Source organism: Mytilus californianus, unplaced genomic scaffold, assembly GCF_021869535.1.
Source record: "Mytilus californianus isolate M0D057914Y unplaced genomic scaffold, xbMytCali1.0.p SCAF_5, whole genome shotgun sequence".
Taxonomy (NCBI): domain Eukaryota; kingdom Metazoa; phylum Mollusca; class Bivalvia; order Mytilida; family Mytilidae; genus Mytilus; species Mytilus californianus.
Window position 1 is genome coordinate 68,365,753 of NW_026262701.1, and position 26,252 is coordinate 68,392,004.

The 26,252-nt window shown below is 33.2% G+C and overlaps 1 protein-coding gene across 1 annotated transcript in view; it reads right to left on the reverse strand.

Moving 5' to 3' along the window:
• Window positions 1–26,252, reverse strand: part of LOC127701269 (phosphorylase b kinase regulatory subunit beta-like) — a 64,190-nt gene that overhangs the window by 13,907 nt on the left and 24,031 nt on the right. The window contains exons 12-18 of the mRNA XM_052205103.1: window positions 25,137–25,240; window positions 21,431–21,661; window positions 17,357–17,461; window positions 13,589–13,671; window positions 11,695–11,785; window positions 7,667–7,834; window positions 1,652–1,927 (exon numbers count right to left, since the gene is read on the reverse strand). Coding sequence (XP_052061063.1) covers window positions 1,652–1,927; window positions 7,667–7,834; window positions 11,695–11,785; window positions 13,589–13,671; window positions 17,357–17,461; window positions 21,431–21,661; window positions 25,137–25,240 — 1,058 coding nt within the window. The remainder of the gene's footprint in view (window positions 1–1,651; window positions 1,928–7,666; window positions 7,835–11,694; window positions 11,786–13,588; window positions 13,672–17,356; window positions 17,462–21,430; window positions 21,662–25,136; window positions 25,241–26,252) is intronic.

Below are 26,252 nucleotides of genomic sequence, written 5' to 3' on the forward strand. Positions count from 1 at the left end.
ATGATTTAAATATAAATGATGGAAGTATATCTTTAATGCAAATTATTTCATTGTCTTAAGTGATATTATTGAAGGCATATAATATGTCTTTTCCAGGTACCATGAAAACAGCTAAAATAAGTACATTGCATGAATTACTAATGTAAAATCCATGCATATTAAATTAAAATATTTGGTAAAGGCTGTGATTCTCAAGTGAATTAAATAGAAAATATTGCTATTTGCAACAACACTCAAAGCCATAAGGGCACTTAGGATAAAAATCATACATAATCAAAACATGTATTAAAAGTATTTCCTAACACTGTGTTGAAATCTAAAACGATATGTTATTACAATGCTCAATTCATTCAAAACAAACCTAAAATATTGACTAGTTTAAAAATATTCAAGGGGCACAACTCATACAAGATCCATGTAAATAAGATCAAGGTCAAATGAACCCTGCCAGATGGACAGATACACTTCACAATCATTCAATATGCCAAATGTAGTTGACCTATTGCTTATTGTATCTGAGAAACTGACCTAACTACCAAATATTAACCTAGACCAATGAACCATGAAAATGAGGTCATGGTTAAATTAACCCTGCCATATGGACATGTTCACCTAACAATCATTCCATACTCTAAATATAGTTGACCTATTGCTTATATTATCTGAGATTTGCACCACAAAACCTTAACCTTAATCACTGATCAATGAAATGAGTCAAAGGTCATGTGAACCCTGCCTGATGGAGTCTTGACCTCATTCTGAAATTTCAAATGACCCCCATGTAAATTAATAAATTGAAATCAAAACAAGTAGGAAGGAAGAAGGAGCATTCTTATCATAGTATAAAGTATGTCAAGAATGCACATGTATATTTTTAGTACTGTGGATTCATTTAATTTCATGGTCACCAATTTTTCGTGGATTGAGAAAAAAGTTGTATTTTCATTGATATTTGATTTCATGGTTTTGTCAAAGGTTGCCTACACGCCTATAGAAAATTTGTACCTCATTGAGCATTTAGATTTGTGGTTTACCATTACCCACGAAATCCATGAAAGTTGGTATCCCACTAATATCAATGAATTCACAGTACAGAGAAAACAACTAGAACTAACTGTGAGCTATTGCTCACTGCTGATACCATCACTTTAATCTATTTGATAAACAAGAAGTTGAAGAGTAATGGATATGAAAATGCACTACATGGTATTGCATGTTTACATGAAGCTTGATAATAAATTTCAGGCAGCTCTTATGTGTAATTCCCTACAAAAATGCAACAAAACTTTCATACATGGTCATTTTTTGTTGGAACATATAAGCATGTTCACATGAAGCCTTTTAAGAAATTTCAAGATGTTCTTATTTGTAGTTCCCCAGAAAAGTGTGATAAAAATGGCCATTGTGTGTTAGAAAATATATGTTTTTGGTAAACAGGAGTTGAGGAGAAATGAATCTGAAAACGCATCACACAATAAAGCATGTTCACATAAAGCCTGATACCAAAATTTTTGAAGCTCAGATTTGTAATTCATGATACAAATGTGACAGAAATTTCATGGGATGGACAGACAGACAGAGGTAAAACAGTGTAACCTCCCACCCCCTCCTTTGGAATCTGTATAAAAAAATAACATACATATACACTAACCTGCTTCCCTCTTACTAAAATAGTAGTAATAGAAGGTGCTAAACTATCCACTAATTTCCCAAGTAATGATGATAACAATCGAACAGCTCTCCATTCTTTATACACTCCTGCCTTATTAATAAGTTTATCTATTTTTTCAGTGATTTTTTGTTCATTGATGTAGAAATCCGGACCTTCTCGTTGATATAAAACCTTGAGTATTATACTTCTAGATTGTATTCCTGGTGTAAATTTATACTTCTCCACTAAATCCCAAGTGGCCTTGTATAGTATATCCTGCAAAGAAAAATATATACTAGTTATAATGAATTCACACATTTAATATCATTGATCTATCATATAAATTCAACAGACCTTATCCAAAAACTTTAAACTTGACAATAGAAATGCGAAAATCAGGTCAAGATTATCTATATTCCAAATGTTGTTGACCCTCAATGCAGTTACTGAGAAACAAACCTTTTCTAAATAAATGTGGATAGTGTCCACATGTGGACACAGATCATGCCCCCGCTTGCATATCATATAGTTATAAAGGGACATAACTGAAGAACAGTAAAAGTGACGCTACCCAAATTTGAACCTGAGTTTTGTGGTAATAAGCATTGTGTGTAAGTCTCATAACATTTGGTTGAGGCTAACTTAAGTAGAGAACAGAAACTAAAAATTCAGCAATTTTTCTATTTGTAAACACGCATAACTCTAGAATGATTGTGTATAAGTTTTATAACATTTGGTTGAGACAAACTAAAGTTAGAGAACGGAAACGAAAAAATCAGTAATTTTTATGTTTATAAATGGACATAACTCAAGAATGGTAAAAGTGTCGCCACCAAATTTCGTACTTGATCTGTATTATGTAGTAATAAGCATTGTGTATAAGTTTCATAACATTCAGTTGAGGCAAATTAAAGTTAGAAAACGGAAACAAAAAATTTGTACTTGATCTTAGTTTTGTGGTAATGAATATTGTGTATAGGTTTCATAATGTTTGGTTGGGGCAAACTTAAGTTACAGAATGGAAACTAAAAATTTTGCAATCTTTCGATTTCTAAAGGGGCATAACTCAATAATGGTTAAAGTGACACTACCCAAATTCAACTTGATCTGTGTTTTATCAGTGGAAGTCAAAATTAAACATTGCATTGTATAAAGCATTGATTGTAGTTGATTCAACTATAATCATGGACAAAGGAAGATAACTCCAATTTTAATAAAATGCTCCACTCGGGCGCAGCTTGATACGACCGCAGAGGTCGAACCCTGAACAGTTGGGGCAAGTATGGACACAACATTCAAGCTTGATACAGCACTGAATTTGGATTGTAATCAAATATTTGACACAGCATAGGTTTCTGACACAAAATGAAAGTGGTCTCAGAATTTAAAAATTTAATTTACCTATTCAAACCATATCATTATTATTTGCTTTTATATATAAATCAGAAATAACCAATTTAAAATGGAAATTTTAAAGAAAAAAAAGGGAAAAAAAATCCCCCCCTCCAAATTTTTTGAACCCCCTATGATTCATCACCCCCAAGCTCAATCCCAGCCTTCCCTTTGTGGTATGGTACCTTGCAGTACAATTTCAGAGAGATCCATACACTTGAACACAAGTTATTGTCTGGAAACTAGAAAAATGCTTGTTTTTTGGCCCCAAATTCCTAAACGTTTAGGGCAATTACCCCCAAACTCAAACCCAGCTTTCCCTTTATGATATGGAACCTTGCAGTACAATTTCATAAAGATCCATACACTTACACACAAGTTATTGTCCTGAAACTAGAAAAATGCTTGTTTTTTTGCCCTTTTATGGCCCCTAATTCCTAAAATTTTGAGGGAATTACCCCCAAAATCAATACCAGCCTTCCCTTTGTGGTATGGTACCTTGCAGTACAATTTCAGAGAGATCCATACACTTGAACACAAGTTATTGTCTTGAAACTAGAAAAATGCTTCTTTTTGGCCCCTTATTCCTAAACTTTTTGGGCAATTACCCCCAAACTCAATTCCAGCTTTCACTTTGTGATATGGAACCTTGTAGTACAATTTCATAAAGATCCATACACTTACACACAAGTTATTGTCATGAAACTAGAAAAATGCTTGTTTTTTGGCCCCTAATTCCTAAAATTTGGAGGCAATTACCCCCAAAATCAATCCCAGCATTCCCTTTGTGATATGGTACCTTGTGATACAATGTCAGAGAGATCCATACACTTACACACAAGTTATTGTCATGAAACTAGAAAAATTCTTGTTTTTTGCCCCTTTTTGGCCCCTAATTCCTAAAATTTGGAGGCAATTACCCCCAAAATCAATCCCAGCATTCCATTTGTGATATGGAACCTTGTGGTACAATGTCATAGAGATCCATACACTTACACACAAGTTATGTCTGGAAGTTAGGCCCCTTTTTGGCCCCTAATTCCTTAACTGTTGGTACCATAACCCCTAAATCAATCCCCACCTTCCTTTTGTGGTATTGAACCTTATGGTAAAATTTCATAGAGATCCATTCACTTAAACTAAAGTTAGAGTGTGAAAACTAATGTGTCTTTTCGGACAACGACAACGTCATACCAATATACCACCACAAAAATTTTTTTGCGGTCGTATAAAAATTAGTTGATATTAAGAAGAAAATAAAAATTTTAAAGGGGCATAACTCTAGAACGGTTTAAGTGACGCCACCAAAATTCAAACTTGATCTGTGTTTTGTGGTAATAAGCCTTGTGTTTAAGTTTCATAACATTTGGTTGAGGCAAACTTAAGTTAGAGAACGGAAACTAAAAAATTTGCAATTTTTCCATTTATAAAGGAGCATAACTCTAGAACGGTTAAAGTGACGCCACCAAAATTAAACTTGATCTGTGTTTTGTGGTAATAAGCATTGTGTATGAGTTTCATAACATTTGGTTGAGGCAAACTCAAGTTAGAGAACGAAAACCAATTTTGGGACGTACGGACGTACAGACCTACGTACGGACGGACAAGGGTAAAACTTAATGCCCCCACTGCTACAGCGGGGGCATAAAAAACATGAATGCCTCACTGAAACCAAAAATAAGCGTCCAGAGCAACTTCCCATATGCTAGTAAAACAAAGGATAAACTGTTGATATAAAATTCAGAAAAAGACAATCTGATGGACAGCAACATTGCTAATTAATTCAAAGTCGCTGAACCAACTTGTGGGTAGGGCCTTGAAATGGTTGACAAACTGAGATGTACAAACAGCAATGTCACTTTATAGAAAATATTGTCTATTGTAAGTAGTTCCTATCAAACTAACTTAATCATAAAACTTAACATTGAAAATTGTTATTTGATTGAAAGTCACTGGACCATGACCTAGGGGGCAGGCCCTTAAAATAGTTGTCAAACTGATATGCACTGATAGCAATGTAACTTCATACAAAATATCATTGATCTATCACAAGTAGTTCATATCAAACTAACTTAAGCAGAAAACTTATCAGTGAAAATTGCTAATTAATTGAAAGTCACTGAACCATGGCCTAGGGGGCAGGGCCTCAAACTAATCATCAAACTGATATGTTCTGATAGCAATGCAACTTCACACAAAATATCATTGATCTATCACCAGTAGTTCATATCAATCTAACTTGAGCAAAAAAATTAACATTTAAAATAGCTAATTAATTCAAAGTCACTGGACCATGGCCTAGGGGCAGGGCCTCAAAATTGTCGTCAAACTGATATGTACTGATAGTAATGCATCTTCATACAAAATATCAATGATCTATCACAAGTAGTTCCTATCAAACTAACTTAAGCAGAAAACTTAACAATTGTTGACACCATCATTTTTACATTATAGCTATTTGGTGTATATTTCCTTTGATCTTTTTTGTGATAATTTTTCATATCATGCTACTCGCTTGAGATGGAAAATTATCACTAGAAACTAAGGGAGCATGTGCCGTTGTCAATGTTAACATCACTGACGTCATAGGCAAAAAAGAGATAAACAGATTAGCAATGGTCTTTCAAACTCGAGGATGTTTCTCAGTCACATCTCATCTCAGGCCTAATCTTTTAAAACTATTTGATCAGCACTGATTTTCGAACTTGACTGAGACATTGCTGATATAAATCTTTGACATAAGTTTGTTAAAAATCCGGCAAGAACTGTACACATGAGAGCGCTAACAATGCAATTTTCCATATAATTAATATTTCCAAGGCCCATAACTCTTTTAAAAATAATTGATCCGCACTGATTTTCAAACTTGTCTGACACATTGCTGATATAAACATATGATATAAGTTTCATAAAATTCTGGCAAGAATTATACACATGAGAGCGATAACAAAGAAATTTTCCATATAATTAATATTTCCAAAGGGCATAACTCTTTTAAAAATAGTTGATCAGCACTGATTTTCAAACTTGTCTGAGACATTGCTGATATAAACCTATGATATAAGTTTTATAAAAAATCTGGCAAGAATTGTACACATGAGAGATCTAGCAAGACCGGAAGGACAGAGGCTTGGTATTTCTATGTCCCCCACAAAGCGCAAAATCAACATAATTAATGATCAATAGCAACGGTAACAAGTCCAAGTTAACCCCAAAAGACAGTTACACACACCTTACAATGATTCTGTAGACCAAATGTACTTGATATGTGAATTCAACTCTCATTTGAGGAACCATTCTCCATTTTGAGGGGTGTACACACACTTTTATTTATTAGTATAAACTGATCTAATGACCAAAAATTAAAAAAAAATTAAAATGATAATTTAAGGGCAACAACTCGATAATTTGATAATTTTGATTTGTATTAACTTATTTGTAAATCTTATCCTGCTGATTATTTTTGCTGTTGATAGTTTTTCTCAATCTATTATAATTCTCAAGAAAATTGGTACCTGGTAAACATTGTCATTAAAGGACACTAACTCCTAAGAGAAGTTGATTGATAATTTTGGTGGGAAAGGAAAGTACGTATAGCATTTTTACCTTTGTCAAATTTCCTTTTTATCTATTACAGTTTTCAACATATTAGACAATTACTTGCATTTTACCCATATTTTCTATTATTCATCCCAGTCATGTTGGTTGATTGGCTTGAACAAAAAAGCACATTTCATACTAGATATCCTATGGATATCCTAACAGTCAAAGTTTGGTTGAAATTGGTTCTGTGGTTTCAGAGGTTAAAGAAGAAGATTTTTGAGAAAGTTTATGATGACTGGTGCTTAGTGATGGCTATAGCTCACATGGCCCATGAGCCAGGTGAGCTTAAATCATCTGTTAAGTTACTAAATTGCTTCGCTGAGCGCAGCTGGAAAGGACCGCAGAGGTCCAACCCTGAACAGTTGGGGCAAAAATGGACACAATATTCACGCTTGATACAGGTTTGAATTTGGATTGTAATTAAATATTTGACACATAATAGGTTTCTGACGCTGAATAACTGTAGTCAAAGAACTTAGAATTGGTTATATGATTTGAATTTATATTCAATTTTTTGCTTTTGTGCAATACACTATGCTGTTGCGAATTGACCTCCCCCCCCCCCCCCCCAAAAAAAAGAATTTGGTACCCCCCCCCTTTTCTTTTTCAAAACATTTTTTGTTTTTTCTCACTTTTTTGCCTCTAATTCCTAAACGGTTTGAGCCAAAACCCCCCAAAGCCAACCCTAACCATCCCTTTGTGGTATGGAAATTTGTGGTATAATTTCAAAGAGATCCATACACCGTTCCACAAGTTATTGTCTGAAAACTAGAAAAATACTTATTTGGGCCCCTTTTTGGCCCCTAATTCCTAAACTGTTAGGACTATAACCCCCAAAATCAATCCCAAACTTCATTTTGTGGTTATAAACCTTGTGTTTAAATTTCATAGATTTCTATTTACATTTACTAAAGTTATTGTCCGGAAACCAAATGTCTTCGGACGACGTGGACGACGTGATACCAATATACGACCGGTCGTATAAAAACTATATATTCTCAAAATAAATATTTATAATACCTCTTCACGGACTACTTCTCCATCATCTAAAATTTCTGGAAGTTTCGGAATTTCTGTCAAGGTTTTAAAGCTCTGAGTGACTGCTTTTTCCTCAAACCTTTGAAAGACTTCATCCCCTACTGTTTCTAAGAAATCTAGATGTTCTGTACATGCTGAAGATATCATTGACTGAAAAGAAAGACCGAAATAATGACCATTTTGCAACATTTTTTACAGGTTTAAACTATATTCCCAACTCTTTTTCTTTAATATAAGAATTTTTTTACAATTTCAATAATGAATTTGGTATTGATGAATGATCTTTTTGATGTTATCTGTTGAATTCATTTATAACTGTAGTCTAGACCGGAGCAATTAAGATCTAGACAATTGGTATAGACACTTGTCTCTCATTAAAGAACATATAAAAATAAGGGATGTGGTATGATTACAAAGGGATGTGGGATGTATGTCAATGACTGACCCCTACCAAACCAATGACATATGGATACTAACATCCAATTTTATTGAATATATTTTTACAGCACTGATAGATATGTAATCCGGATTACATATATACTAGAATGAGATGTTCATACTACCACTCTCTATGTATACGACTTCACCCTTGTTGTGACGTTACCTACTTCAGAGTTCCAATACAAGTATCATTGCAAGCAGACGTTCTTATTACTCAGCCTTAATTTGTGTCCGATACAACCACTCTACCATATTGATGCCTAGACCAGGATGAATCTGAAGCTGCGTTTGATACGAGCAAGTAACAAAAGTGCAGTTTCCAGACTGCTAAAGAAATTTGAAGACATTCAACAGGAAGAAAATGAAAGCATGGACATGGAGGATTTGTCAAACATATTGGATAGTCTGAAACGGAAGCAGGAACTTTTATGCAAATTAGATAAGGAGATAGTGCAGGAACTGGTTGACGATGATATCGAAACGGAAATCGTTGAAGCAGATGAGTATGCTTTTAACTTATAGGGTAAAATTCCTCAAGTGAACACACTTATCTTGGTAAAAACTACATCTTTAAATACACATGCAGAAAGTTTTACTCTACACTTAGAAACTACACACCCCGTTCATACAGTACAGTCTTCTAATATAGAATATCAGAACAACCCAAACTACCGTTTGTCAGATTTCCGCCCATATTTTAGCTCAACAAGTGAATACAACAAACTACCCAAGTTGAATCTCCCTTTTTTTGATGGAGATATACTTCAATGGCAGTGATTTTGAGACAGCTGTACATGTAAACCCAACCTTAAGCAATGTCCAAAAATTCAACTATTTAAAATAGTTACTTCACGATGAAGCTCTGAATCAGTGAAGGGTTTTGTGCTCACTAATGCGAACTATGAAAAGGCAATTTCCCTATTACAAGAAAGATATGGTCAGCAACATAAAATTTCACAAAGATATATGCAGGCACTAAATTGATATTCCGTGGCCTAGATACACACTTTGCAGCGTCCTGCAATTTCATGATAACATTGAAATATACATAAGCGGTTTAGAAATTCGAAAAAACCTTGCAAGAAAATTTGGGTCTACTAACATACTCTTGGCCGACTTACGAAAAGGCATATTTAGTGAATTAAATATCCTGGAAGCCGGTAATTTAACAGACAGTCTTGAAAATCCCACAGCTACTGCAGCATTTTTGAAAAAAAATAAGTTCTGCCGTCAGACAACAACAAAGGAAGAATTATATTTTGGTTGAATTATCAAGGATACTATTTAATCTTTGGTGAATTCAAAAACAAGTAAACAATAGGTCCTAGTACTTTTTGGGGTAGAAATATATTTGTTCTTATTACTCAGCCTTAATTTGTGTCCGATACAACCACTCTACTATATTGATGACTAGACCAGGATGAATCTGAAGCTGCGTTTGATACGAGCAGGTAACAAAAGTGCAGTTTCCAGACTGCTAAAGAAATTTGAAGACATTCAACAGGAAGAAAATGAAAGCATGGACATGGAGGATTTGTCAAACATATTGGATAGTCTGAAACGGAAGCAGGAACTTTTATGCAAATTAGATAAGGAGATAGTACAGGAACTGGTTGACTAAGATATTGAAACGGAGATCGTTGAGGCAGATGAGTATGCTTTTAACTTATAGGGTAAAATTCCTCAAGTGAACACACTTATCTTGGTAAAAACTACATCTTTAAATACACATGCAGAAAGTTTTACTCTACACTTAGAAACTACACACCCCGTTCATACAGTACAGTCTTCTAATATAGAATATCAGAACAACTCAAACTACCATTTGTCAGATTTCCGCCCATATTTTAGCTCAACAAGTGAATACAACAAACTACCCAAGTTGAATCTCCCTTTTTTTGATGGAGATATACTTCAATGGCAGTGATTTTGAGACAGCTGTACATGCAAACCCAACCTTAAGCAATGTCCAAAAATTCAACTATTTAAAATAGTTACTTCAGGATGAAGCTCTGAAATCAGTGACGGGTTTTGTGCTCACTAATGCAAACTATGAAAAGGCAATTTCCCTATTACAAGAAAGATATGGTCAGCAACATAAAATTTCACAAAGATATATGCAGGCACTAATTGATATTCCGTGGCCTAGATACACACTTTGCAGCGTCCGACAATTTTATGATAACATTGAAATATACATAAGCGGTTTAGAAATTCGAAAAAACCTTGCAAGAAAATTTAGGTCTACTAACATACTCTTGGCCGACTTATGAAAAGGCATATTTAGTGAATTAAATATCCTGGAAGCCGGTAATTTAACAGACAGTCTTGAAAATCCCACAGCTACTGCAGCATTTTTGACAAACTAAACCACGAAACCAACAATCAAGTGACAACCACTCGATAATATGTTGATGTAGATTTCTTTTAAAATTCATTAATCAATAAGAAACATATCAAACTCAACTTTTTGACCATGTTTTTGGCTATATAGAAAATAACAAAGAGATCTAAGTTCTGATAACAAATTTATAAGTTTCCATATTGTATAGTTTTAAAATTTCAAAGTTCAAAGGTGCATAACCAGTACTCAGGAAATATTATCTTCATGTTTGGATCTTACAATGTACAAAGATTTATGAACATCTGATCAAGCTTGTAGGAGGAGTTGCACCCACATAGTCCATACTGAATAGTAACATAAAATTCTAAGTTACAAGGGGCATATATCTAGACTTTTGTCAACAGACAGGGATGCCCTACTAACATGTCAATCTTCATGTTAAGATATTACAACATACAAAGTTTCATAAACATCTGATGGATGAGGAGTTGGGTCCACAAAGTTAAGTGCATACTGAATAGTATCAAACCTTTTTTTAATTAATAGTATAGTTCTTCAAACACTCAATGGATAATACTGTGGATTCATTATTATTCGTGGTATGCCAATTTTTTCATGGATTTCATTGATAAAAGTGAATTCAAATGTTCAAAGAAGTACAGTTTTTCAATAGGCTTGTATGCAGACTTTGGCAAAACAATGAAATAAAATATCTATGAAAATATCAATGAAAATACATGCTATTCTCAATCCAAGAAAATTGGTACCAACAAAAATAAATGAATCCACAGTTAAAGAGAATAAAGAGGTGACACATCATACTCTGTTATTAAATAAAGAATTAATTTGAATTGGACACATGACTCAAATGTTACTTTGGACATTCAAGACAGGCTGATTTCTAAATATCCTCCTAACTTTGTTTTTAGGGAGAGTAATAAAAATCACTGCAAATCAGTCATAGAAAAGAATGTTCATATGTAAAGGTGTTTTCTCTACAATATATTATACCAATTTATATATGCATTCCGGTAGATTTTTTTCCCCTCTAGTTTCCGCAATATAGCTTTAGAGGACATCCAGATTTTACAGTTACTCACAGCTACTTCATGCAAAATGATATCCACAGAGTGTAATTACAATGGATCTCTTTATCCATTGGTATAACACTTTTTTTTTCCATTACTGGGTACTACACTAATCAGTTTTACTACCTTATCATTACCTGTAGCTTCCCTACTCTGACCCTCACACCATCCACATCACCTCTTTTAAACATGGATAATAAGTCTAAAAATTCTGAGAAGTTTGGACCTCTACAATAGAAAAATACAAGCATTCTGAGAGTATTGCATGGCAATACATAGTCCCCTACTGGGTAAAAATTCATTTTACTGGAACAAAATGCTAACTTGTTCTTTAACTTGTCATGGTGTAAACAAAAAGTAAATATCATGTCAATATCTTCAAGCATGACTAAAAACAGTGTGGAAAACTGATTATATGAGTGAAAAAAACATTAGATATGATTAATAGTTCTCTAAAATTAGATATGATGTAATACAGTGTATATCTATTTTCAAATTATAATCAAAAATAATTAATAGTTCCAAATATTTTTTCTTTCATTTGTCACAAACAAATATAGATTTGTAACTTATCTATTAAATGTCAACAACTTTTATCTACACAATGTAATGTATTGAAATATATACATTAATAAAAATAGATTATTATCTAGTTAAAGGATTTCTCTTCATAATTTTTTTTTATATCTATAGCATTCAGAAAATTAGCTTAAACTAAATAACAAACAAACCTGCCAAAAAATTCTTCAAATAATTTAACAAAGAATGTCTTTTAAAAAATGAGTTATCTCCCTTTGTACAGAAATATGGTTTAACATAGTACTCTAACATTAGATATGGTCCAGAGTTATGATCCATAACTCTTGACTAAATCATCAGACTGGAACAAAATTCGAACTATATCTATAACTTGTCATGATAAAACCATATACCAAATATCAAATCAACATCTTCAAGAACGAAGAAAAAAAGTGTGGAAAGCTGATTTGCCGGACTGACGGATGGACAGACGGACAGATGGACAGACGGAGTGCAAACCTAAAGTCCCCTTCGACTTCGTCGGTAGGAGACTTATAAACATCATCATCAATATACAGCCCTATTTACATTTTAACTAATATAGTAAAAGCTGTTTAAACCAAAACCCTAATGACTGAAGAATTTGTTCAGTTTAAACAGGTGTTCTGTTTATACAGGTTCAAAATATATTGATTTTTGTATAAAGGGACTTAAAAACAAGTTTGTTTTAGACAGGTTACTTGTATAGTCAAGGTTCTGTTTAGACAGGTCTCACTGTAGAAGGACACTAATTAAAAGACTATATATTGAAGCTCATCATTTTTTAAAATATTGATTGCAATTTTTTGTAATTGTTGTACTTTGGGGTTAACATAAGAGTCCAATTAAAACTGCTGATAAAACTTAAGTATATTTAATAGATATACCAGTGCATACATTTTGTGTTCAAAATTAAATATGAATGACACCCCATTATCTTTTTGTTATCATATTCAATTGTTAAAGTAACACAAATGTTAAAAAGCAGAGAGTATCTTCAATTTATGCTGAAAAACTATATATATGAATGAATTGTAAAGGAAAAAATAAGTTTTTTGAGAGGTTTACTACTTTCATGTATTTTCATTGCTATGCTACTGTTTTATACCATTTTATGTAACTGAAATTACATTTAATATGTTTGTGGAAAAGTATAATTATATTTGGGTTTCAGAATCATTCATGTCCCTACCCTTCATTACTCCATATTACAACATATTTTCTAAGTACTTTTCACAGCATTATCTTTAATCATTTCTTCCTAAAAATTACAGTTGCTACAAACATATTTCTTTATATGTTACTACACATTATAAAACATTGCCACGTTAATTTGTCAGTCCCAAGTCAAGAATCTTGTAAGTGGGTCTGTGTGTATCAATTGCTTTTGTTCTTGAAAGAATCTTGGTTGATGGCATATCTCTGATAGTCTCTACTGAATTTATTTACAATTTATTTAGACTCAGCCCCTACCTTATGTTATTCTCTCTAATTAACATACAAAATGTTGGCCTTCCAGCTAACTTCCAACAACTGGACAAAAATGCTAAATCATTCTGAAAAATAAAATGTAATTCAAAATCTAAATATACACTGCAATTCTGAATCAAACAAAAGGTATCATTCAACCAAAGATCTTATCTATTTAACTAGAGACTCCTAAATGTCTGAATCACACACCTGTCAAAAGTTGAAATAATAGGCAAAAAAAAAAAAAATATTAAAACATTATCATTTACAGGCAATAACTCCTTAAGGAGTCATTCAATGGCTACGAAAGGAGACAACTGTTTGCAACAGCACATGCAGATAATATGTGTTATGACGATTACTATGATGAATCCATGACAACTCGCCCCATTGCTAAGTTGCCCAAGACAAATTTGCCCTCACTGTTTACAAACTTGCCCCACTTTCTACTAAACCGCCCCATTCATGTTAACCAACTCGCCCCACATATGAAAAATAGTTTAATCCAGTTTAATTTGGACCTACCAAAATTGCCAACTTATAAAATGAAGTTTAATCCTGATAATTTTAGGCCTACCAATGCCCAACTATTGAAAAGAAGTTTAACACTGATGAATAAAGGTCTGCCAACTCGCTCAACTTATGAAAAAAATAATTAAATCCTAAGTATGCATAACAATAACATTTAAAACAAACATCCAATAAATCAACAAGCAATTCTATATGTGCCTGTCCTAAGTCAGGAGCCTGTAGTTCAGTGGTAGTCGTTGGGTCATGTCTGACATATTTGCTTTTCGTAAATTGTTTTGTTATTTATTAGGACGTTAGTTTTCTTAATTGAATTGTTTCATATTTTTCATGTTAGGCTCTTTCAAGTTGTAGCCGACTATACAGTATGGACTTTTCTCATTGTTGAAGGCCGTACTGTTGCCTATAATTGCTTACATCCACTTCATTTGAACTTTGGTGGATAGTTATCTCATTGACAATCATACCACATCTCTTATTTTTAAACTGGAGTGATTACACAAAATGCAGTACTAGATGAAATGTCAGCACTAGATACAAGAACATAAATACACAAAGATGGCATACTACATTGTCACTGAGTCTCACTTAAAACAATTCAGTAGCTTTCGGCTTCCACGACTGGACCGTTGACATGACCACACTGACTTAAGAGTCTAGTTGCAGAGATGCTGCCGGCAATGTAGTGAATGTACTGCTGTGTAGATTACACTACTTTCCATAGGTGGGGGCGAGTCGGCAGGATTAAATTTATCGAGATTTTACCCTTTTTCATAAGTGGGGCAAATTGGTGGAAAAATGGGGCTATTTGGCAGTGGGGCGAGTTGTCTTGCTTCAATGATTGTGTATAACATATGCAGATATGGGTAATGACAATTACCATGATTATGTATAACATATAGAGATATGGGTAATGACGATTACCATGACAACATATGTACAACATCTTCTCTTACCATCTATTAAGATAGAAATTGTTATAATCAAAGTAAATTGGTTGGTTATCTATATTTTATCATATCTTAGTTCAACAAACAATTCTGATAAGAGAAAAAAAGCATCCTAGCATTCTTGAAACATAAATTTTTTTCAAGCATTTTATGAAGTTTAAAATATTGATAATCAAAAGGTTAACTATAATTTAAATAAGCAATTACCGGTATGTCTTTGCATATTCAAAAATTCCTGTAATCAATAAATCATTTATAAATAAATGGAGAATGTGTCTATGGACCACAGAGTCCCCTGCTTGTAAATATGCATGAGTCAACTTCCACATGCAGATGTAGGATTTACGTAGTTAAGACAGTTTTATGATTATAGGCATTGTGTATAAGTTTCATAACATTTGGTTGAGGCAAACTAAAGCAATTTTTCCATTTATAAAGGGGCATAACTCAACAAGAGTGCACATGCTGAAATGTCTCGCCTTCTTTACTAATCATTGATATTATGTTGATAGTCCTAAATATAAAGCTTTATTACAACTGTCACATAAACTTAACATTAACCAAGTAAACTAAACATTGACCAATGAACCATGAAAATGAGGTCAAGGTCAGATGAACCATGCTAGGCAGGCATGTACAGCTAACAATTCTTCCATACAACAAATATAGTTGACCTATTGCTTATAGTTTAAGAAAAACAGACGAAAACACAAAAACTTAACACTGAGCAATGAACCTTGAAAATGAGGTCAAGGTCAAATAAAACCTGCGTGACTGACATATAGATCATAAAATATTTCCATACACCAAATATAGTTGAACTATTGCATATAGTATTAGAAAAAAAGACCAAAACTCAAAAACTTAACTTTGACCACTGAACCATGAAAATGAGGTCAAGGTCAGATGACACCTGCCAGCTAGACATGTACACCTTACAATCATTCCATACACCAAATATAGTAGACCTATTGCATACAGTATAAGAAAAACAGACCAAAACACAAAAACTTAACTATAACCACTGAACCATGAAAATGAGGTCAAGGTCAGATGACACCTGCCAGTTGGACATGTACACCTTACAGTCCTTCCATACACCGAATATACTAGACCTATTGCTTATAGTATCTGAGATATGGACTTGACCACGAAAACTTAACCTTGTTCACTGATCCATGAAATGAGGTCGAGGTCAAGTGAAAACTGTCTGACGGGCATGAGGACCTTGCAAGGTATGCACATACCAAATATAGTTATCCTATTACTTATAATAAGAGAGAATTTAACATTACAAAAAATCTGAACTTTTTTTTCAAGTAGTCACTGAACCATGAAAATGAGGTCAAGGACATTGGACATGTGACTGACGGAAACTTCGTAACATGAGGCATCCATATACAAAGTATGAAGCATCCAGGTCTTCCATCTTCTAAAATATAAAGCTTTTAAGAAGTTAGCTAACGCCGCCGCCGCCGCCGCCGCCGCCGGATCGCTATCCCTATGTCGAGCTTTCTGCGACAAAAGTCGCAGGCTCGACAAAAACTGTAAAAGTGACGCCACCCAATTTCAATCTTGATCTGTGTTTTGTGGTAATAAGCATTGTGTATGAGTTTTATAAAATTTGATTGAGGAAACGAAAAATTCAACAATTTTTATGTTTATAAAGAGGCATAACTCCTGAACGGTAAAAGTGACGCCACCCAATTTCGAACTTGATCTGTGTTTTGTGGTAATAAGCACAGTGAAACAGCATGTAAGTTTTAAAACATTTGGTTGAGGTGAACTAAAGTTAGAGACAAGAAACGAAAAAATTCAGCATTTTCCATGTTTATAAAGGGGCTTAACTCATGAACGGTAAAAGTGACGCCACACAATTTCGAACTTGATCTGTGTTTTGCCGTATTTTTATTATTTTACTTCTTTTTTTTTTCCAGCGTTAAACTTCAACATCAGACACTTTATAACTTTTTGTATGCTTCAGAGGGTAATAAAATTTTATAAAAATAAAATTTTAACGCATAAGTGTTTTGCATATTATGAAGAAATTACACATCTCCTTTGCCATGGAGGAAATTTACATTAATTTGACCTTTAAAAGTCATCAATGACCTAACATAAAGCCAATTGATATGCTGCAAATATTGTTTCACGATGCAATCAAATTAACGCATTTTGCCTATCACTTTTTTATATCAGACTCTGTGCAGTATGATATGAAAAATATCTCTTCATGAGAGAAATAGATAGCAGACGACAACCATTAGAGAATATATTTAACAAGATAACATACCTTTAAATCATCTAACACTACTGACATATCTTGTGCTAGGTAAAAATCACTGACTTCAAACAACAATGGATAACATAGAACCGTTTGACCGCAGACTCTGTATATCTGTAATATATGTATCAAAAGTAAGGTGATTCAAAATGTTTATTACATATTTTCAATTTTTAATTTTACATACATCATGAAAGTTGACCCAGGAACAGCCAATTTGAAGGTTTGGATTTGATTTACAATGCTGCATTAAGGTTGACCCAGGAACAACCAATTTGAAGGTTTGGATTTGATTTATCATGCTGCATGAAGGTTGACCCAGGAACAGCCAATTTGAAGGTTTGGATTTGATTTACAATGCTGCATGAAGGTTGACCCAGGAACAGCCAATTTGAAAGTTTGGATTTTGATTTACCATGCTGCATGAAGGTTGACCCAGGAACAACCAATTTGAAGGTTTGGATTTGATTTACCATGCTGCATGAAGGTTGACCCAGGAACAGCCAATTTGAAGGTTTGGATTTGATTTATCATGCTGCATGAAGGTTGACCCAGGAACAGCCAATTTGAAAATTTGGATTTGATTTACCATGCTGCATGAAGGTTGACCCAGGAACAGCCAATTTAAAGGTTTGACTTTGATTTACCATGCTGCTTCAATATGAATCAAACAATAAAAATGATTTTACATGTCTACTAAATTTTGATGAATGAAAAACAGTATTATAATTTTCTAAAAGAGAGGTGAAGGACACCAAAAGGAACATTCAAACTCATAAGCCGAAAAATATACTGACAAAGTCAAGGCCAAAAAAGAAAAAGACAAACAGACAAACCACAGTACATAAAACACAACATAGAAAACCAAAGACTAAGCAACATGAACCCCACCAAACACTGGGGGTGATTCTAACAATTCTATGATATTTAAACTTATTATAATTTTATTAAAAAAATTTAAAAGTATTTTCTTTTGAATTTAGTACACTATTTCACATTTACTTATTTCTATGACTGCTACTTGTACATTTTTGCTTATTTTCCCTAAAAAATCATCTACATCAGTCTTGAATATGCATTGTTTAAATAATTTTGGAATGCCTTTTGGTTTAAAAAAAGACGAACTTAATATTTATTCTCATGCAAGCCGTATGTTGAACACATCATCAACCTGAACCTATATTACAAATTGTCATGTATGCTTTTAAACCTTTATGGAGGCACATACCAAATTACATTTTAAATAAAAAGAACCTTAGTGAGCGCACTCACATACCCCACGTCCCAACATTGTCATTGGAGAAATAAATAAGTGTAAGAAAAAAAAATTGTATCAGAAAAAAAAATTGAATCATAATTTCCTGTCAATATGCACATCTACATAGTATGTCCTTATTATCTACACAGTTTCATTAAATTCTGTTGTGTGGTTTGAGAGGAGTTGTGATGACAAAAGGTTGCAGTAGTATATTGGGCAAATAAGTTCAAAGGGGCGTAACTCCTGGAAAAAAAATTGAATTGTAATTTCCTGTCGATATGCACATCTACGTAGTATGTCCTTATTATCTGAAAAGGTTTCATGAAATTCTGTTGTGTGGTTTAAGAGGAGTTGCGATGACAAAAGGTTGCAGTAGTATATTGGGCAAATAAGTTCAAAGGGGCGTAACTCCTGGAAAAAAAATTGAATTGTTATTTCCTGTCGACATGCACATGTACGTAGTATTTCCTTATTATCTGAAAAGGTTTCATAAAATTCTGTTTTGTGGTTTGAGAGGAGTTGCGATGACAAACTGTTGCAGTAGTACATTAAAGTAAATAAGTTCAAAGGGGCGTAACTCCTAGAAAAAGAATTGAATCGTAATTTCCTGTCGATATGCACAACTACATAGTATGTCCTTATTATCTAAAAAGGTTTCGTGAAATTCTGTTGTGTGGTTTGAGAGGAGTTGCGATGACAAGAAACACAACTGACGGACGGACGGACAGACAAACGGACGGACGGACAGACGGGTCAAAAACATTATACCCTCCGCAACATGTTGCGTGGGGTATAATTACTTGAAATATAAACATTGTATAAACATCACTACTGGTATTGGAGATCAAAATGTGGGTCAATATGCAAGCTTATTTCCTTACTCCAGGAAATGAACAAGAGGCTGTCAGAGTGACAGCAAACCAGATTTTCCTGCAGAGGTCAAATCCTGAACAGTTGAGCAAGTATGGACACAACATTAAAGCTCTGGATTTGGATTGTGATTGAATATTTAATACAGCATGGGTTTGTGACACAAAATAAATGTGGTCAAAGAACTGAAAAATTTGAAATTGAACATTTACCTATTATGGTCCAATATCCAAATGCTAAGTACATTGCTAGAATCAGCATATCAAAGAACCTCAAGAACTCAATTTTTGATGAAATACTTCTTAGTTAAACCATTTCTGTTTAAATGGAAATAACTTAAACTTTATTTCCATGAACTAATCATGTTAATATGATTTAACCATAGACTCTAAAATTAGATATGATGTAAAGAGATATGATGTTATATTTATTTTTGAATTATAATCAAATATAAATAATAGTTTTCTAATAAATCTGTCACTCCAATTATAATTGGGTGATTGCATTGAAAATTACCAGATGTGACTGTTATCTTATCACTTAGTGTATAAATCAAAATCAAACTTTATATATATAGTTGATAGTTCCCAATATTTTTTCTTTCATCTGTAACATACTAATATAGATCTGCAACTTATCTTATCTTAATTTTAACTTTTTAACTTATAAATAATAGATTATCTAATGAATCATGCTTGCAAATTGAAAGGTCATTTCCCCTTGAACAGAACTATGGTTTAACCTTTTAACAAAGTACTCTAACATTAGGTATATAATTATTAGTAATGTAATTAACTTCAAAATGTCTATCTCTTAAAAACCTATAAAACTTATCTGCAATTATCTTCAAAGTGTCTAATAATGAACAGTAAATTTCAACCTTCATTTATACAGTCCTACTAGTAAATTTCAAACTTTATATATACAGTCCTACAGATCTTATCAGGAAACAGAAAATTTTCAAATAAATCTGTCACTCCAATTATAATTGTGAGATAAGACTTTTACCATATGCTTTACCTTAGTCATAATATGATGACAAGAGAGAAAAAATTTTAAAATACCAATTTTGGATATTAAAAATGGCAATAACTCAAAAAGGAGAAATATAAAATCTTGAAAATTGAACTAGACCTTCATTAAGTCCCAGGAAACAACATATTTAAATTTGAAAAAAAATTGTTAAAGCGTTTTCATGTTATGGTGGAGACACTGTTTGGCAGCCGCCCGCCGTACATCCCCAATTTAATAACCAATATTTCCTTCGAAAATCCGGTCAAAAAAGTATGGACATGCAAGAAATGACTTCAGGGAGTTTATTAAACTAAAAATATGCTTGTGCTGTGTCAAAACTGCAAAGGAATAACTCCTATCAGAAATCTTAATTATGCTCATTCCTGTGAATCATATCATGACACCATTTTTATAGACAAGCCAAGGAGTAGATGACTGGTTGGCTGGAAGAATTGAAGAAATGTTTTCCTTAAGCCTAGTCTTGTAAAAATTGTTCTTCCCATCTGTTATGACATATGATTTCTATGGAAAAAAGGATATAGCTTGAAAACAAGAATTTTATGATTTCCCCTATATGTTCTTTTTTTTTAACATCATGCTAGAAGTTAAAAAAAAACAGCTCAAAAACTGGTTACCCTCAATATTCAATTCAATTTCTGGTGTATTTTTTTCAAGCACTATTAATAGGCTAAATTAAAAAAAAAATCTTTTGAGTTGTTTATTTACTACATTTCACATATATAAAGTCAAATTCATAATGAACATTAAGTTTCAAGTTGATGTGATCACACTAGTTTTAGCCAAAATTTTACCTACCTAAAAACAAAACAGACTAATGAACGTATGAATGCACAGACGGAAAACATAATGCCTTTCTTATATGTTAGGTGGAGCATAAAAAATAATTGAGGCTTTAACAAATATATACACCAAATTATTACCTTGGAAGTACTGAGAACACCAAATGGTCTTTTTGGCCTTCCTGTCAACTTTAATTTCTTATTGATCCCTAAATATTCATAAGCTTTAGATAACTCTTTAGGAGACCAGATCTGTATAGGCTCTACTTGGTGAGGAGTCTGTGTCTGTATACCATAGGTTGCAAGTAACTGCTGCAGACGTGCACTTTCTGCTATCAACACAACCTGTGTGACTAAATCAGGGGGAGTGACCTGAAAAGTGAAAAGTGTTTGATACTGAACAAAAACTGACATGGAGGAAGGTTGTTTGTAGTACTTACAAAATTTGTCTTTCTTAACCACAAAATTTAATCTTTTTTATAATTATCTCTTAGTTGTAATGTTGCATACACCTTTATGTTCATATTATACATTTTTCTTGTGTACCATTGTCATTTCCCGGCTATCCAATGCCTCAGGTTGCTGGTTGGTTTTTTTTTTCTTGAGACTCTTATGTATATCAATATATATGCTGATTCAGCCTAATTATGTATCTTGCTCAGAACATGACTGTTTCAAGGCAACAATTGTTCTTTCTTTCAGCTTGAAAGCATTCATATAAATTCTCTAATCTAACAAGCAGTATTTTGATTTAAAAGTAACTTAATTGAAAAATAACAGTCTTAGGTATCTTTTAAAATAGTTACTAATTCTATTCCAATTTAGATTTCAAAACAAAAATGTCCTGTTCATGAGAGTCAACATTTCTTTTTATATAACAAGAGTGCACACACTGAAATGTCTCGCCTGCTTTACTGACCATTGATTTTATGTTTGAAGTCTAAAAAATAAAGATGTTACTACAAGTATCACATAAACATATCATTTTTAAATATCCATGACAATGAGGTCATGGTCAGATAAATCCTGTCTGACAGACATATATGCATGTACACCTTACAATCATTCCATACACCAAATATAGTTGACCAATTGCTTATAGTCCAAAACACAAAAACTTAAGAATTGACCAATGAACAATGAAAATGAGGTTAAATTTATACCTTCTAGACAGACATGTACACCTTACAATCATTCCATACACCAAATATAGTTGACCTACTGCCTTTACTATTTGAAAAACAGACCAAAACACAAACACTTAACATTTACCAATGAACCATGAAAATGAGGTTAAGGTCAGATGAAACCTGATAGACTGACATGCACCCTTTACAATCATTCCATACACTACATAATAGTTGACCTAATGCTGATAGTGTCTGAGAAACGGACCAAATTATGTTACTTTAACCTTGATCACTGATCCAGCTAGATGAGCTAAACATGATTGGTTTGAAGGTTTCTTTATACCTTGCTGGATATCTTTTTTTTTAACTCTTGAGACAAAAACAAAGCTGTTTTTTCTTTTAAATATTGCATATTGTGTAAACAACAGCAAACAATTTTTTTCATATTTTCCAAAAACACATGCTTTCTCATGGTCCTAAGTTTAGAGAACCCCAACACATCAATTGGAACCATAACTTCAAAATAATTATGGATTCCATTGAGGACTATGCCAGAGCATGGGCTAAACGAGAAGAAGTTGAACTGGACGGGTCAAAACAATCAGGTCTCTGATAAAACGTCGCATTCATAAGTTGAAAAACTGTGTGAATGATCAACCAAAGTCGGTTTTCAGAGACAAAGAGGCTGTGAAATGTCTATCATCTCTTCATGATAAGTATGTTGTTGTTCCTGCGGACAAAGCTTCAAATAATATTGTCTTTGTTTGTAAATCGTATTACTACGAGTGTCATATAAAAGAATTGGGAATAAATGAGCACTCAGGTAATCCCACATACAAAAACATATCATTTGACAAGGATGAGATTTTGGCGAAACATTGCATTGAACAACAAATCAGAGGACTTCCTTTGTTTGTATTGGATACCTAAACTTCACAAAATTCCGTACAAACAACGGTACATTGCCCGCTCATCTGCATGTTCCACTAAAGAATTGTCCATTAGATTGACTAAAATTCTGTACGCAGTGAAAGAGGGTCTTCAGAAATACTGTGAAACTGTTTACTCACGTAGTGGTATTAACCATATGTGGATTCTTAAAAACTCTAAAGAACTTCTGAATAATTTTAAATCTCGGTTTTTTTCTGAAATCAGTTCTATCAAAACTTTTGATTTTTCAACCTTGTATACCACCATTCCCCATGTGAAATTGAAAAATGTGTCTAAAAGAAATATCCACAACGCTTTTCAACATAAAAATGGTAGCATACGCTAAAAATTTATTACTTTGGGATACCATAAGGCATATTTTGTAAATACAATGTAGTGAACAAAAGGGTAAAAAATGCTACACAGAGGAACAAGTGATCAGTATGCTGGAGTTTCTTATTGACAACATATTTGTTGAATTTGGAGGTAGACTTTTTCAACAAATTGTCGGCATTCCTATGGGAACGAACTGTGCGCGTCTCCTTGCCGACCTCTTCTTATTTTCATATGAATCGGAGTTCCTTCAGACACTTGTCAAAAACAAGAAGATCAAAGAAGCCAGGTTATTAAATTTCACTTTCAGATATATTGATGATGTTCTTTCCATTAACAATCCGAACTTTTTTGATTGGGTTCAATTAATATATCCCCCAGAACTAGAAATTAAAGAAACAATAGACACGGCTCCTCCTCTTCATTTTAAGACTTATACCTCGAATTTGACATACACAGTCATCTCAGTACCAGAATCTATGACAAACGAGACGATTTTAATTTTGGAAGTATCAATTTCCCCCACCTTAGTAGCAATATACCAATTTCACCTGCATATGGGATATACATTTCCCAACTTATTCGGTATTCGAGAGCTTGCAGCTCCTACTCAACCTTTGTAAAATGTTATCAGTGTCTGAGCAAAAAGTTGATGAACCAGGGGTATGTCAAAGAACGTCTCCTCCTTGTTCTAAAAAAGTTCATCGGAAGGTGCCAAGACCTTGTTGATAAATATTCCGTATCAACTTCACAAATAATACACGATGGTCTTGAAGTATTACTTTTACTGTTAAGTCTGTTTTTTGTGATATCCATTTGACGTGACTCTGTACTTATGTATCCCGTCATACTTTGAACGACAAAAATTATTTTATATCTACCTGTGTGACGTCAAATGCGCGATTCTACGCCAGTACTTAAAACCTTCCATACTTTATGGGTGGATTTTACATAGATAAATAAAATCGTATAATAAAAAAGCAAAATGAGGATGTTAAATTTGATGTATGCCTTTTTGTGCTTCTTTGTTACATTTGTTTTTTATAGTGATTAAGATGATAACACAATGTTGACTGCTGTACCCCTATTTTTGACATTTTTACCTATTGTGTCTTTTTGTTTTGTTCATGCATCGTTGTCAATATAATGGAATTTGATGCAACTGTCATACAAGTGAGAGGTTTAGCTAACTATAAAACCAGGTTCAATCCACCATTTTCTACATAAGAAAATGCCTGTACCAAGTCAGGAATATGACAGTTGTTATCCATTCGTTTGATGTGTTTGAGCTTTTGATTTTGCCATTTGATTAGGGACTTTCCTTTTTGAATTTTCCTTGGGAGTTCAGTATTTTTGTGATTTTACTTTTTTTTCTCAAACAGATGTATGTGGCAATAACCAAAGCTCATAATAAGATATCAGTATAAAGGTCAACAATATCATATTTGACTTACTTGAAATGTAGAGTATCTAGTATTTATCATTGACTTTGGTCTTTCAGATGCTGGTAAATGTCGTAAAATAGGATCAAGATCTCCAGGCTTTAATAAATCATTAACTAAAACAGAATGAATTTAAATATTACACAAAAAACTCCAATTATATCTTGTTATCGCTAGTGAAAACTGTGGCAATCAAACAAAATGCCAAAGGTTTGGCCATGAGAAGAAAGTATAGTATAGTGTGCTAAATTTTTATGTATATGTGTACTACAGGCTTTAAGGTGAAATACCATTCAAGATTCAAGATCTTTTTATCCAATCATGGGCCCTCAAGGGGCATATACACAAAATACAACAATTTTACAATGATTATCTATGTCATTTGTTCTCTGGTGGATAGTTGGCTCATTGTCAATCATACCACATTTCCTTATTTTATACAGATACCAGAGATTATCTATCACATATAACTTATGAATAACACGGCCTTTACAGGGTATGAGATCTTGTGAATTAGAGGTGTTAATTGACAAAGAGATGGACAGAGTTCCATTACTACAAATTCTGTTTTACTAAAATAGATTGGCTGATAGCTGTTTGTTTAACTTGCAGTGGGGAATATTTTTTGCATAAAAATGAGAATGCAAAAAATATACTTCTAATTACAACTGATTTGTTTGGTTTTCAATAACTTTGGCATGCACAATATCTGATAAATCTAAATACTGCTATAGAAACAATTATGAGTTACTGTGGATTCATTTATTTTCGTGGGTATCAATTTTCGTGGATCGAGGAAAACTTTCATTTTCGTGGAGATTTGATTTCGTGGTTTTACGAATCTCTGCATACAAAGCCCATAGAAAATTTGTATTTCGTTGAATATTTGAATTCGTGGTTCACCTGTAACCACGAAACCCACGAAAATTGGTATCCAACGAATAATAATGAATCCACAGTATGTCAAACAATACTAATGAAATGAAAGAGTAAGTCTGTTGGATTCACTTTTTTATATAAAAAATTTGAATAATTTTCCAGAATCATCCTTCAATCATAATCAACCATTGAATGACGTTTACATTGTTACAATTTTCTCAAATGTTTCACTAACTGCCTGTGTGGTCT